This window comes from Hyla sarda, chromosome 2, assembly GCF_029499605.1.
Source record: "Hyla sarda isolate aHylSar1 chromosome 2, aHylSar1.hap1, whole genome shotgun sequence".
Classification (NCBI taxonomy): domain Eukaryota; kingdom Metazoa; phylum Chordata; class Amphibia; order Anura; family Hylidae; genus Hyla; species Hyla sarda.
In genome coordinates this window covers 388402735-388416953 of record NC_079190.1, presented here as the reverse complement: position 1 = coordinate 388416953, position 14219 = coordinate 388402735, and the positions used below count along the sequence as shown (strand labels likewise).

At 40.2% G+C, this 14219-nt stretch overlaps 1 protein-coding gene across 5 annotated transcripts in view; it reads left to right on the top strand.

The window, feature by feature from the left end:
- The first annotated feature begins 4641 nt into the window (after positions 1–4641).
- CNKSR2 (connector enhancer of kinase suppressor of Ras 2) overlaps positions 4642–14219 on the top strand; it is a 422316-nt gene continuing 412738 nt past the window's right edge. Inside the window, exon 1 of one of the 5 annotated variants that reach the window (XM_056558612.1) lies at positions 4642–4953. In XM_056558612.1, coding sequence (XP_056414587.1) covers positions 4890–4953 — 64 coding nt within the window. In that variant the 5' untranslated portion in view covers positions 4642–4889. The remainder of the gene's footprint in view (positions 4954–14219) is intronic. The other 4 variants (XM_056558616.1, XM_056558611.1, XM_056558614.1 and 1 more) reach the window with 4 other exon arrangements.

Sequence of the window (14219 nt, the reverse complement as noted above, 5' to 3'; positions counted from 1 at the left end):
AAAAAGTACAACTTGTCCTGCAAAATATAAACCCAAATGCGCTTGGACAAAAAAACTAAAAAGTTATGGCGGTCAGAACCTGGCAACACAAAAGATTTTATCATGAAAAAAAAAACGAATAAAAAGCTATATAAATTGGGTATTGCCATAACCGTACAGACGCACATTATAAATATATCATTATTTTTACTGCACAATAAACGCCATAAAATAATAATAACAGTAAAAACAAAACTGAACTTTTATAAAATATTTTGGAGGGTTTTCTTCCCAACAAAAACCCTGTATGTATCAACGAAAATTTACAACTAATATAAAGTACAATAGGGAAGATTTATCAAAACCTGTGCAGAGGAAAACCTGACCATATCAACCAATCAGATTACTTCTTTCATTCTCGAAATATAGAAGAAGCAATCTGATTGGTTGCTATGTGCAACTGGTCAACTTTTCCTCTACACAGGTTTTGATAAATCTCCCTCAATATGTCAGTAAAATCAGTATTATCACCTAAAGCAGTGATTTCCAAACAGTGTGTCTCCAGCTGTTGCAAAACTACATGTCACCAGCATGCCCAGACAGCCTAAGCACCTCCGCGATGCAGTCCCGATGGTCGCCATAGCAGCAGGAAGCCAGCCGATGGTCACCTATATGTCAAGTACAGAAGCCTGTAAGGTCCAACCTTAGGCTGGGTCTAACAGGCGAACTGTTAGTGTATATTGACAGTAATGCTATGCTGCAAGACATATGTACTGCAGTATAATATAACAGGTACAAAAATCTAAATAAAATGTTTTAAATGAATAAAGTCTAAAAAATACCACTTTCACAATAAAGCTCTGTATTATAATAAAAGAATAAAAAAGAACTATACATAATAGGTATAGCAACGTTCGTAACAACTTTTACTATAAAACTATTATGTTACTTATCCCGAACAGTGAACGCTGTAAAAAAAAAAAAGAAAAATTAAAAAAAGCCCAATTGCTAATTTTGGTAGCATGTATGGCAAAAATAGTATCAATAAAAACAACAGCAACGGCAAAAAATAAGCCCTCATACAATACAATTGGATAAAAAACTAAAAAGTTACAATGGTCAGAACCTGGCAACACACACACAAAAAAAAGGGGCTTGCACCCTTACACGATTATCAGAAAACCAAATATGCATCTGTTTCCATGGAAAATATTTATACTTATTGTTTGGGATAACCTGTCATCTGAGCATACAGTGGGGCAAAAAAAAGTATTTAGTCAGCCACCAATTGTGCAAGTTCTCCCCCTTAAAAAGATGAGAGGCGCCTGTAATTTTCACCATAGGTATACCTCAACTATGAGAGACATAATGATAAAAAAAATCCATAAAATCACATTGTCTGATTTCTAAAGAATTTATTTGCAAATTATGGTGGAAAATAAGTATTTGGTCACCTACAAGCAAGCAAGATTTCTGGCTCTCACAGACCTGTAACTTCTTCTTTAACCTGTTGTGGACCATGGGCGTATGAATACGCCCTTTCATCTTTGTACTTAAGGACCAAAGGCGTACCTGTACGCCCGTGGGAATTTCGATCCCCGCTGCTAGCCGGACAAGGATCAGACCGGGATGCCTGCTGAATGCCTGGGAGGTCCTGAGATCCCCCCCATGTCGGCGATCGCTGCAAATCGCAGATTTGCAGCGATTCTGGGCTTATCGGGTCTCTTATGACCCAATAGCCCGGAAAATAGGGATGATCGGAGCTGTCAAAGACAGCTACGACCATCCTGAAGGATAGGAGCGAGCAACAGCTGGAGGCACCCTGTTTGGGGAAAACCGACGTACAGTGTTTTTGGTGGAGAAGGCAAGTGTAACGCTAGCATCCAGGTACACCCCTATGAAAATCCCTAATTTAAGCCTCAAATGTGCATGGCACTCTCTCACTTCAGAGCCCTGTCGTATTTCAAGGCAACAGTTTAAGGCCACATATGGGGTATCACCGTACTCAGGAGAAATTGCACTTAAAGTTTTGGGGGGCTTTTACCCCTTATGAAAAGGTAAAGTTGGGGTCTACACCAGCATGTTAGTGTAAAAAAGTTACATTTTTTACACTAACATGCTGGTGTTGCCCTATGCTTTTCATTTTCATAACACAATTTCTCCCAAGTATGGAAATACCCCATATGTGGGTGTAAAATGATCTGCGAGCACACAACAAGGCTAAGGAGTGAGAGTGCACCATGTACATTTGAAGCCTAAATTGGTGATTTGCACAGGGGTGGCTGCTGGTTACAGAGGTTCTGACTAGAGATGAGCGAACTTACAGTAAATTTGATTCGTCACAAACTTCTCGGCTCGGCAGTTGATGACTTTTCCTGCGTAAATTAGTTCAGCCTTCAGGTGCTCCGGTGGGTTGGAAAAGGTGGATACATTCCTAGGAAAGAGTCTCCTAGGACTGTATCCACCTTTTCCAGCCCACCGGAGCACCGGAAAGATGAACTAATTTATGCAGGAAAAGTCATCAACTGCCGAGCCGAGAAGTTCGTGACCAATCGAATTTACTGTAAGTTCGCTCATCTCTAGTTCTGACATAAATGCAAAAAAAAAAAAAAAAATGCCCACATGTGACTCCATTTTGGAAACTACACCCCTCACGGAACGTGACAAGGGGTATAGTGAGCCTTAACACCCCACAGGTGTAATTTTTCATTTGCACAGCCCACTGTTTTAGGGTGGGTTCACACCACAATTTTGCTATTCGGTTTCGGCATACGGTTTCATAAAAAAAAAAATTATGCAACCGCACAGAACACCGTGCCCATAGACTTCCCATTCAAAACCGTATGCACCATATTGTATACGGTTGTCTCTGTTTTTCAAACCACACTTTTTTTTTACTTTTTTTTTTTCTGGACAGAAAACTGTGGCCGGGTGAAAAACCGTATTAAACCGTATATGTTTTTTTAACATGGGAGTCAATGGGAACTGTACAGACCTGTATGTGCGTACGGTTGCATCCAGTTTTCACCATACAATCTTTGAATTTCCACGTTTTTTTTTTTCTTGGAATTTCAATCAAACAAGTAAAACTTTATTCATAATAGAGTGAAAAGTTCAAAACGTATACGTTTTTTCTTTAAAAAACGGATGCAACCGGACATCATTTTTCAAACCGTATACAGATAAAAATTTGTACACACGTTTTGATATAGTTTAGTCAGGTTTTGAGGAATCCGTTTTTTAAAAAAAATCAAAAACCTGATACAGGAACCGTATAGCAAAATCGTGGTGTGAACCTACCCTTACAAAGAAAATGTTTTTTTTTTTTTGGTGTGTGTTTTTCCTAAAAAAAAAACTCTGCACTAATATAAAGTACAATAACTCAGAATCGCTTCGATCAATAATATCATCCCAAAAATTATTACCACCTAAAGCATTGTTTTCCAAACAGTGCGACTCCAGCTGTTGCAAAACTACATCTCCCATCATGCCCGGACAGCCTTGTAAATTGGGTATCGCCATAATTGTACCGACCCACAGAATAAAGATAACCCCATTAGTGAACAAAATAAAAAAATAGTGAACAAAAAATTATAGAATGCTTCAAATTTTTCAAAATTTTTTGGGGTGTTTTAAAAAAAATAAAATAAACAAAACTCTGATCTAATATAAAGTACAATATGTCACGAGAAAAACTCTCATAATCACTCCGATCAATAAAATCATCCCAAAGTTATTTACCACCTAAAGTAGTGTTTTGCAAACAGTGTGTCTCCAGCTGCTGCAAAACTACATCTCCCAGCATGCACGGACAGCTGAAGGCTGTCCGTGCATGCTGGGAGTTGTAGTTTTGCAACAGCTGGAGACACACTGTTTGCACAACACTAGAGACACATGTCAGATAAAAAAAATAAATAAATGAATAAATAAAACCTGCATCAATAAGAGGTTAAAGTCTATCTGTCTGTATCTATTTTTTTTAGCTGTTGTGTTTTTTTGTTTAGCTGTTGTGTTTTTTTGTTTAGCTGTTGTGTTTTTTGTTTGGCTGTTGTGTTTTTTGTTTGGCTGTTGTGTTTTTTGTTTGGCTGTTGTGTTTTTTGTTTGGCTGTTGTGTTTTTTGTTTGGCTGTTGTGTTTTTTGTTTGGCTGTTGTGTTTTTCGTTTAGCTGTTGTGTTTTTTGTTTGGCTGTTGTGTTTTTCGTTTGGCTGTTGTGTTTTTTGTTTGGCTGTTGTGTTTTTCGTTTGGCTGTTGTGTTTTCTGTTTGGCTGTTGTGTTTTTTGTTTGGCTGTTGTGTTTTTTGTTTGGCTGTTGTGTTTTTCGTTTGGCTGTTGTGTTTTTTGTTTGGCTGTTGTGTTTTTCGTTTGGCTGTTGTGTTTTCTGTTTGGCTGTTGTGTTTTTTGTTTGTCTGTTGTGTTTTTTGTTTGGCTGTTGTGTTTTTTTGTTTGGCTGTTGTGTTTTTTTTTTGGCTGTTGTGTTTACTAAACACAAACTCATATGAAATGTATCACAGAAGTGGGGCTGCTGCTTCCTCCCAGCCATAGGAAAGTAGATGTAAATGGATTTTTCTGGTGTAGGAATGTGTGCTGTGGATGTGTGTGTGACTGTGGGTGGAGAAATGATGTCACCATGGGAGGTGGAGAGGATCTGTGGGAGAAGCTGACTGAAGAGTGAGCCTTTTGCTTTGCATTGAGTGAATGGTAAGAAGCAGCAGCAGCACTGTGCATAGTGTGAAGAGGAGCAGCATGACAACTGATGCTGCTGCTTATGGAAGCCTGGACTGAGCAGCTTTGCTGACATCTACAGCAGCTTCCTCTTCTACAAAGCCTCCTCTTGTGCTGCTGAGAGTCAGGAGGACTGACCAGCCTGTGGTTGGGTTCATCATTGTGGGCACCTGGCAAAGAAGTTCAGCCATGGCATTAATAATGGAACCAGTGAGCAAATGGTCCCCCAGCCAGGTAGTGGATTGGATGAAAGGTAATATTATTTTATTTATTTGTCTTTTTATTTCAATGATATGTCTTTGCTTGAGGTTTTTCACATGCACCACAGCAACTCCTGAGGGAATTGTTTAACCAGGCTCCTGTGCTGAAGAGCCAGAGTTCTTAAGGTGTTAAGGTGCCTCCTTGCTTCTTCCTATCTCACAGGTGACTTGTGACTATGATTTTGAGCAGCTTTTGATTTCTTATACAGCTCCAACCACATGTGAGCTTGGAAAGTTCTGGTGCAGGTGGTAGACCTAAATGCGAAGATGTAGGATGCTCCCATATAGGTAACCCCCCTTACCCCAATCCCTACCCAAATCATCCTTATTTAAGGTCCTCCTGATCATTACATTTAGGGAAATTTCACTATTAACCCCATTTACTGGTAAAATAGACCAATTCCATGATGGTTGCCTTTTGTCCACAATATAGGTTAATAACGTTCTCATTCATTGGCATCTTTTTTTTTCCCACCATTTCTGGAAGTAGACTGGTTAACACAAGTTCATTGCCTTATTACGGCTGATGTGGAGTAAAGATTGCTCTCCAGATCCACTTGTCCTCTTTGAACGTTTTGGATGTGCCGTGGAATCCTGGTGGGAGTTATCAGAGGCTTTCAGAACAGAGAGAGAAAAAAAAAAAAAGCTAAATTGGGGCATGGAAATGGTGCCAGTTTTATTATAGAAAAACCTCTTGTCTTGGAGATGAAGAGGGATCTTGTGGATGGATGGATCTAGTGCAGGGTTCTGCTGCCAACAGACATTGATTAATGACCCTTCACCATTTGGTGTGTGGGTCTAGAGGATTAACCCCTTTTTTGCTGGGGCTTTTTTTATTTATTTTTTTACCTATAAGGATTGCCTGTTATCCCTATAGATGGTACGGTGTAACCTGCAAATGGAGTGAGACCTAGATTGTATTGATGCATGCTGGTGGTATGTTTGGTGTGTGCGATCCTTTGCTAGTTGAGCATAGCAGGGCGAAGGGCCGTACAGTCAGTGCTCTTCGTTGCCTTACTGTGATTTGTGAAATTCATTTATGACATTGAATTGTGCTTGATCATGTTTTACCTCTTGAAATCAGCCCCACCATGCCTTAGAGCAGTGTTGTTCAACCAATGTGCATGCTGGGAGTTGTAGTTTTGCAGCAGCTGGAGGCACATTGATTGAACAACACTGCTGTAAAGCTCCCTGGTTGGGAAACGCTGCCTTAAAGCGTAATAGCGACTCTGAGTATTTATTACCCATACTCACATAGCGCCAACATATTCCACAGCACTGTACACAATTAATGTCATTCCTCACAGTAGTCCAATGTGTCAGATACACCCTACAGCCAACTAACCTGTGTGCGTTGAAGCGTGGGTGGGAACCGGAATACCCGGAGGAAACCCACGCAAACACTGGGATAACAGGCAAACTCTATGCATATATTGCCCTTGATCAGATTTAAACCCAGTACCCCAGCACCGTACTAATAGATATGTTTTACCAGTACTATATATGCTGCAGATTTTCTGCTGGTAAGTCAGGGATAAAATCTGCTGCGGACAAGCCGCAGCCTATATAATACATGAGAACATACCCTAAGAGCATATTGTTCCTATAATGTATTTGGAGAGTTGACACCAGTGCATCTATCCATATCGTCCATATTTTGCGTCTATGTATTTAATTTGCAGCATATTTCATTGGTCTTCATATTCAGCCTGTAGTCCGATAGATATCGGTTGTATTCATGCCTCTGTAATATGGTTCTGTGTAAATTCTATATATTGAAGGGTTATTCTTGGGAGGTATTTCGTTTTTTTTGATAATTGGGCTCAGGAAGGTGCAAAAAAACAAAACAAACTAGAAAAAAAAATCATACTTTTCTTGCTCCTCGCTGCTCCTGTCTTGGCGCATAGTACTTTTGGGGTCAAGGCGAGGTCAGCATGGGCAATTGTCTGCTTAGCCAAACAGTGGCTACAGTGCCCCACATCAGTGACCCAGGATTACTGTTTAGGGAAGGGTCACACATAGCAGACACACAAGGTGTTTCATGCTGCCAGAGATCCGCTGCACAATTTGCTATGAGCAGGCACACTGCAGCCCTGTGTATGCAGTAAGGTCACAATCACATGGGTGTGCTTGGCCTGCCTTCAAACCTCACTGCACACACAGGGCTTTGGCGGGGTAGCCCTGTGTATCTGCTCATAGCAAAATGCACATATGCTATGTGTGACCCTACCTCTAGGGTACATTCACACACAAGATCTGCTGCATATTTTCTGCTGCTGATTTTGCTACCCATTGACTTCAATGGGTAGGAAACTCAGCTGTAGAAAATATGCAACAAAATAAGGCTCCTGCTTCAAATTGGAACCCATCATACAAAAGCTAGAAAGTTAAAATTATTTTTATTTTTAAATATCTGATTGTATCAAATCAGGTTTTGGCACTTAAAGTGTACCAGTCAGATCCAACAAAAAAGCATTTTTTTTTTAAATATATCACTCAGTATCCAATCCTGACCATGTACATCAAATTTTTCTGTGTCTAGCACCTTTTAATTTTTTTTTATAGGGAGGGGGCGTGGCTCACATCTCCCCTAGCATTAGCAAAACTACAACTCCCAGCATGTTCTCACTGACAGTAGCGGGATACAAGCTGACAGTGGGAGGATTTTTCCTCCAGCTGTCAGCCCTGCGCTCAGCTGTCAATCAAGGAAGTGTGTCCATGACATAGGTGATGATGCATGGACACAGCAGGACTAGTACGTGTCCAAGCAGGCAGGGGAGGCAGTTGTTTGACTGGCTTTTTCAGTATGAAATACTGAAAATTTTCTAATGAAAGCAATTGCAAAACCTATTGGTTATACATGCTTTACAACATCAAAAGTTTTTGTATCTGACAGTGCCCATTTAATCCTCTATATGACACTTATGCGCAACTTTATTGCATGTGTATTCCCATCTGTTTATATCAGTAATGCATGCAACTGTGTGAACGTATACAACGTGTATCTGTATGGACACAGTACAGAAATTAAAGGGCTTTTCTGGTTTAAAAAAAAAAGTTAAATAGAAACATTCTACACAGTCATTCTTGGTCAACATGGGCAGATCTATGAGCAAGAGTGAAGAACTATAAATTATGTGGAGGACCTGCATGTCCTTGTTTAACCCCTTAAGGACTCAGCCCATTTTGGCCTTAAGGACTCAGACAATTTAATTTTTACGTTTTCATTTTTTCCTCCTCGCCTTCTAAAAATCATAACTCTTTTATATTTTCATCCACAGACTAGTATGAGTGCTTATTTTTTGCGCGACCAGTTGTCCTTTGTAATGACATAACTCATTATATCATAAAATGTATGGCGCAACCAAAAAACACTATTTTTGTGGGGAAATTAAAACGAAAAACGCAATTTTGCTAATTTTGGAAGGTTTCGTTTTCACGCCGTACAATTTATGGTAAAAATGATGTGTGTTCTTTATTCTGAGGGTCAATACGATTAAAATGATACCCATTATTACATACTTTTATATTATTGTTGCGCTTAAAAAAAAAAATCACAAACTTTTAAACCAAATTAGTACGTTTTATAATCCCTTTATTTTAATGACCTATAACTTTTTTATTTTTCCGTATAAGTGGCGGTATGGGGGCTCATTCTTTGTGCCATGATCTGTACTTTTTTTTGATACCACATTTGCATATAAAAAACTTTTAATAAATTTTTTATAATTTTTGTTTAAATAAAATGTATTAAAAAAGTAGGAATTTTTGACTTTTTATTTTATTTTTTTTTGTTCACGCCGTTAACCGTACGGGATCATTAACATTTTATTTTAATAGTTCTGACATTTACGCACGCGGCGATACCAAATATGTCTATAAAAAAAAAATTATGCTTTTTGGGGGTAGAATAGGAAAAAACGGACATTTTACTTTTTTATTGGGGGAGGGGATTTTTCACTTTTTTTTTTTTTACTTTTAAATTTTTTTACATTTTTTTTTACACTTGAATAGTCCCCATAGGGGACTATTCATAGCAATACCATGATTGCTAATACTGATCTGTTCTATGTATAGGACATAGAACAGATCAGTGTTATCGGTCATCTCCTGCTCTGGTCTGCTCGATCACAGACCAGAGCAGGAGACGCCGGGAGCCAGACAGAGGAAGGAGAGGGGACCTCCGTGCGGCGTTATGAATGATCGGATCCCCGCAGCAGCGCTGCGGGCGATCCGATCATTCATTCAAATCGCGCACTGCCGCAGATGCCGGGATCTGTATTGATCCCGGCACCTGAGGGGTTAATGGCGGACGCCCGAGAGATCGCGGGCGTCGGCCATTGCCGGCGGGTCCCTGGCTGCGATCAGCAGCCGGGATCAGCCGCGCATGACACGGGCATCGCTCCGATGCCCGCGGTTATGCTTAGGACGTAAATGTACGTCCTGGTGCGTTAAGTACCACCGCACCAGGACATACATTTACGTCCTGCGTCCTTAAGGGGTTAAGGACCAAGGACGTACCGGTACACGGTAACCCCGCATCATATCACGGCGGGCCCGGCGTCATAGTGAAGCCGGGACCCGCCGCTAATAGCGCGCGGCACCGCGTGCAATTAACCCTTCAGCCGCGCGCTCAAAGCTGAGCTCGTGGCTAAAAGTGAAAGCAAAAACTGCCGGTTCGCTCAGTGGGCTGTTCGGGATAGCCGCGGCGAAATCGCGGCATCCCGAACAGCTTGCAGGACAGCCGGAGGGTCCCTACCTGCCTCCTCGCTGTCCGATCGCCGAATGACTGCTCAGTGCCTGAGATCCAGGCATGAGCAGTCAAGCGGCAGAATCATCGATCACTGGTTTCTTATGAGAAACCAGTGATCAATGTAAAAGATCAGTGTGTGCAGTGTTATAGGTCCCTATGGGAGCTATAACATTGCAAAAAAAAAAGTGAAAAAAAAAGGGAATAAAGATCATTTAACCCCTCCCCTATTAAAAGTTTAAATCACCCCCTTTTTCCCATAAAAGAACACAGTGTAAATAAAAATTTACATATATGGTATCCCCGCGTGCGGAAATGTCCGAATTATAAAAATTTATCGTTAATTAAACCGCTCGGTCAATGGCGTACGCGCAAAAAAATTCCAAAGTACAAAATAGTGCATTTTTGATCAATAAGTCCTATCAATGCAAAAATTGTACCGTTAAAAACTTCAGATCACGGCGCAAAAAATGAGCCCTCATACCGCCCCATACGCGGAAAAATAAAAAAGTTATAGGGGTCAGAAGATGACAATTTTAAACGTATTAATTTTCCTGCAATTTTCCATGTAGATATGATTTTTTCCAGAAGTACGACAAAATCAAACCTATATAAGTAGGGTATCATTTTAATCGTATGGACCTACAGAATACAGATAAGTGTCATTTTTACCGAAAAATTTACTACGTAGAAACGGAAGCCCCCACAAGTTACAAAACGGCGGGTTTTTTTCAATTTTTGACGCACAATGATTTTTTTTTCCATTTCACCATAGAGTTTTGGCAAAATAACTGATGTAATTACAAAGTAGAATTGGTGGCGCAAAAAATAAGCCATCATATGGATTTTTAGGTGCAAAATTTAAAGAGTTATGAATTTTTAAAGGCAAGGAGCAAAAAAACGAAAATGCAAAAACGCAAAATCCCCCGGTCCTTAAGGGGTTAAAGCATTACTGTCATTTAAATAAACATATGACCTGTCGCACACAGGCATTAGTTGGAATCTGTGCTAAGTTGTCCTCCGATCATTGGTTATTTCTGGGTGAAGCGTGTAGCTGTGCACTTCACCACCCAACTGACTGTTCTGCCTAACCTACTGCAGGTAATAAGCACCAATGTGAGTCTCTGGAACCTGTCTCCTGCAACAAGTCATATCGAGCCACCAGGTAGGGAGTAAAGAGCACAGCCATGCACCTCACTCACTATATTCAACAATCGGAGGGGGTCTCATAATTAAGACCCTGACCAATCTAAACATCTAAAGATGTTGATGCAATATGTCAAACATTTTATTTAAATTACAGTAACACTTTAACATGGACATGTCATTGCTTTCAATAGACATGTAATGCTTGTTTTCCAGCTTTGGCTATGCTGCAGTGTAACTGAGCACTTGCTGCTGGGTCTCCATGCAGAGTATAGGGAAATCTTATTGGTAGGTTTGCCCAATCATTTTGCATTAAATAGCCACAATATCTGTTGCACACCATATGTGCTCTTAAATTAGTAACATTGTTCTCGCCACTATTGCAATGTGGCTACAAAAGTGGATGGGCAGGCCAAAAAGTTTCTGACAGATTAATCATGCCTAAATGAGATAGTCCAAGATGTGTCAAATTTATTAAAAGTGTTATCCGCCTATCAGCAGGATTAATGGCTGTTTTACCACTGGGACCCCCACTCTTCATGCTAACAGAGGCCCCTTGTTTCCCAAGTGAATGTATATTGCAACATAATGGTCAGATTACTTTTTTAATTTGATAATGCCTTTAAGAGGCAAGCATTTAATTCTAACAAACTTTTTAGTTTAAAGGGAATCTTTCAGCTCTATATCATAGCTTAGCGCTCAAGTGTCAAGAAGGTGTTGCAGAGCTGCAGCATGCATGCCTCTTCAATCCTCCTCCCCTCCTTACCTTCACTGATTGCTTTACTAGGCTTTGTTTCCAGCACTGAACCCTGTAGGTCAATCAATAAGGCAAGGGAAGGGAGCAAGTGTACATGCTGTAACTCTGCATTGCCCTCTTGACACTTGAGCTGTGAGCATGACTTAGATCTGACAGATTCCCTTTAATCATGTGGGATGAAGCTACTGCTCGCTGGACATTTTCCCTACTTACTTCCATTGAAAGTATCACAGGTTTTTTTTTTTTTTTTTAAATCAACTGGTGCCAGAAATCTTTCCAATACTTTTTAGGGTCTGTATACTACAGATGAAATGGTTTTCTTTTTGGAGCACAGAGCTCTCTGCTGACATCATGACCACAGTGCTCTCTGCTGACATCTCTGTCCATTTTAGGAACTGTCCAGAGCAGCATATGTTTGCTATGGGGATTTTTTCCTACTCTGGACAGGTCTTAAAATGGACAGAGATGTCAGCAGAGAGCACTATGCTCATGATGTCAGTAGAGAGCTCTGTGTTCCAAAAAGAAAACCATTTCCTCTGTAGTATTCAGCAGCTAATAAGTACTGGAAGGATTAAGATTTTTTTAATAGTAGTAATTTACAAATCTGTTTAACTTTCTGGCACCAGTTGATTTAAAAAAATAAAAATAAAGCATAACCATTTAGCCCAAGACAAGCGCAGATCCTTCCTAAGCATGTCCATTACTGTCAGCCAGGTATGTACTAAAATCACCTTATGCTGGATAACCCCTTTAAGTACTGGAAGGATTATCAGCTTCTGTATGTTCCAGAGGAATTTGTATAGTTCTTTTCTGTCTGACCACAGTGCTCTCTGCTGACACCTCTGTCCATGTCAGGAACTGTCCAGAGCAGGATAGTTTTGCTATGGGGATTTGCTCCTACTCTTGACAGTTCCTAAAATGGACAGATGTCAGCAGAGAGCACTGTAGTCAGACAGAAAAAAAATTCAAAAAGAAAAGAACTTCCTGTGTAGTATACAGCAGCTGATAAGTACTGGAAAGATTAAGATTGTTAAATAGAAGTAATTTAAAAAATCTGTCTAACTTTCTTGGCTGAGTACCCCTTTAATGTAGGAGACAGCCCCAAGATCCAGCTCACCCCAAACCATCTTGATTGTATTCAGGTCCGGTGACTGTGGAGGCCAAGTCATCTGGTGCAGCACCCCATCACTCTCCTTCTTGGTCAAATAGCCCTTACACAGCCTGGAGGTGTGTTTGGGGTCATTGTCCTGTTGAAAAATAAATGATGGTCCAACTAAATGCAAACCGGATGGAATAGCATGCCGCTGCAAGATGCTGTGGTAGACATGCTGGTTCAGTTAGCCTTCAATTTTGAATAAATCCCCAACAGTGTCACCAGCAAAGCACCCCCACACCATTACACCTCCTCCTCCACACCAGCACACCTGTGAAGTTAAAACCATTTCAGGTGACTACCCCTTGAAGCTCAACAAGAGAATGCAAAGAGTGTGCAAAGCAGTAATCAAAGCAAATGGACACAGACTTTACAGACTTTACAGATAAGTAATTATTATGCAATTACATCCAGTCTTCTCTGATCAGAGATTTTTAGTTTTACTGTTTAGTTTTCCTCATCTTGCCAAAACTACCATAATGACTTCTTCCAACCATGACTTGCCTTTGCAGACTTTGCTGGAAAACATTTTAGGCTTCTCACATTTCTATCACCGTGCTCATGTCTATATGAACTCCCTAGCCATTGTCCTCTACACAGTAATAGTGCCCTCCAAAGAGTCATTAGCCCCCTTTCTTGACCCTATTCCTATACAGGCACCTAACAGGATCATCTTCATGGTAGGACCCTTCAGCATCACTCTCCCAGGTCATCCAAAAAACAGAGAGCCCGGTCACCTGCTTTCCTATCTGTCATCTGGGGTCAGAGGGACAGACTCCGTTCACACACACATTACAGCCTCCGGTCCAAAGTGGGCCAGTCTGCCTCTGCTTTTATATGTCTTCCTACTAGATCCATTTCTTGCTTGATATCAACAAAATTTGCATCCAAAGCTTTACCTTAAAATTGTATCAATAATTGAATGCAAGATTCCACCCCAAGGCTGGTATCACACAAGTGGAATATGGTCCTGAATCAAGGCCAATTTTAGGTCTAATGACTCCAACTGCAAGCATCATAAATCTTACAATTATTTAAGTGTGTATCTATAGACATGTGGGCTTGTAGCCTTAAGACAGATGCAAAAAAAAAAAAATTACAAAAAATAAACAAGCAAATATATTCCACTCATCTGAAACAGACTTAACTCTTGCTTAAAAGAAACTTATCTATAGTTTTATTTTACTGAAATCATGTGCAGTCCCTGGACCTGATTGAATCACTTTTTCCTATAGGCTAATGGGGGGGGGGGGGGGGCAACATTTGTTATTCAGAACCAGGCTAAAGTTATCTACAGTGGGGTAAAAAAAAGTATTTAGTCAGCCACTTAATAAGACGAGAGGCCTGTAATTTTCATCATAGGTATACCTCAACTATGAGAGACATAATGAGAAAAAAAAAATCCATAAAATCACATTTGTCTGATTTTTTAAGAATTTATTAGAAAATTGTG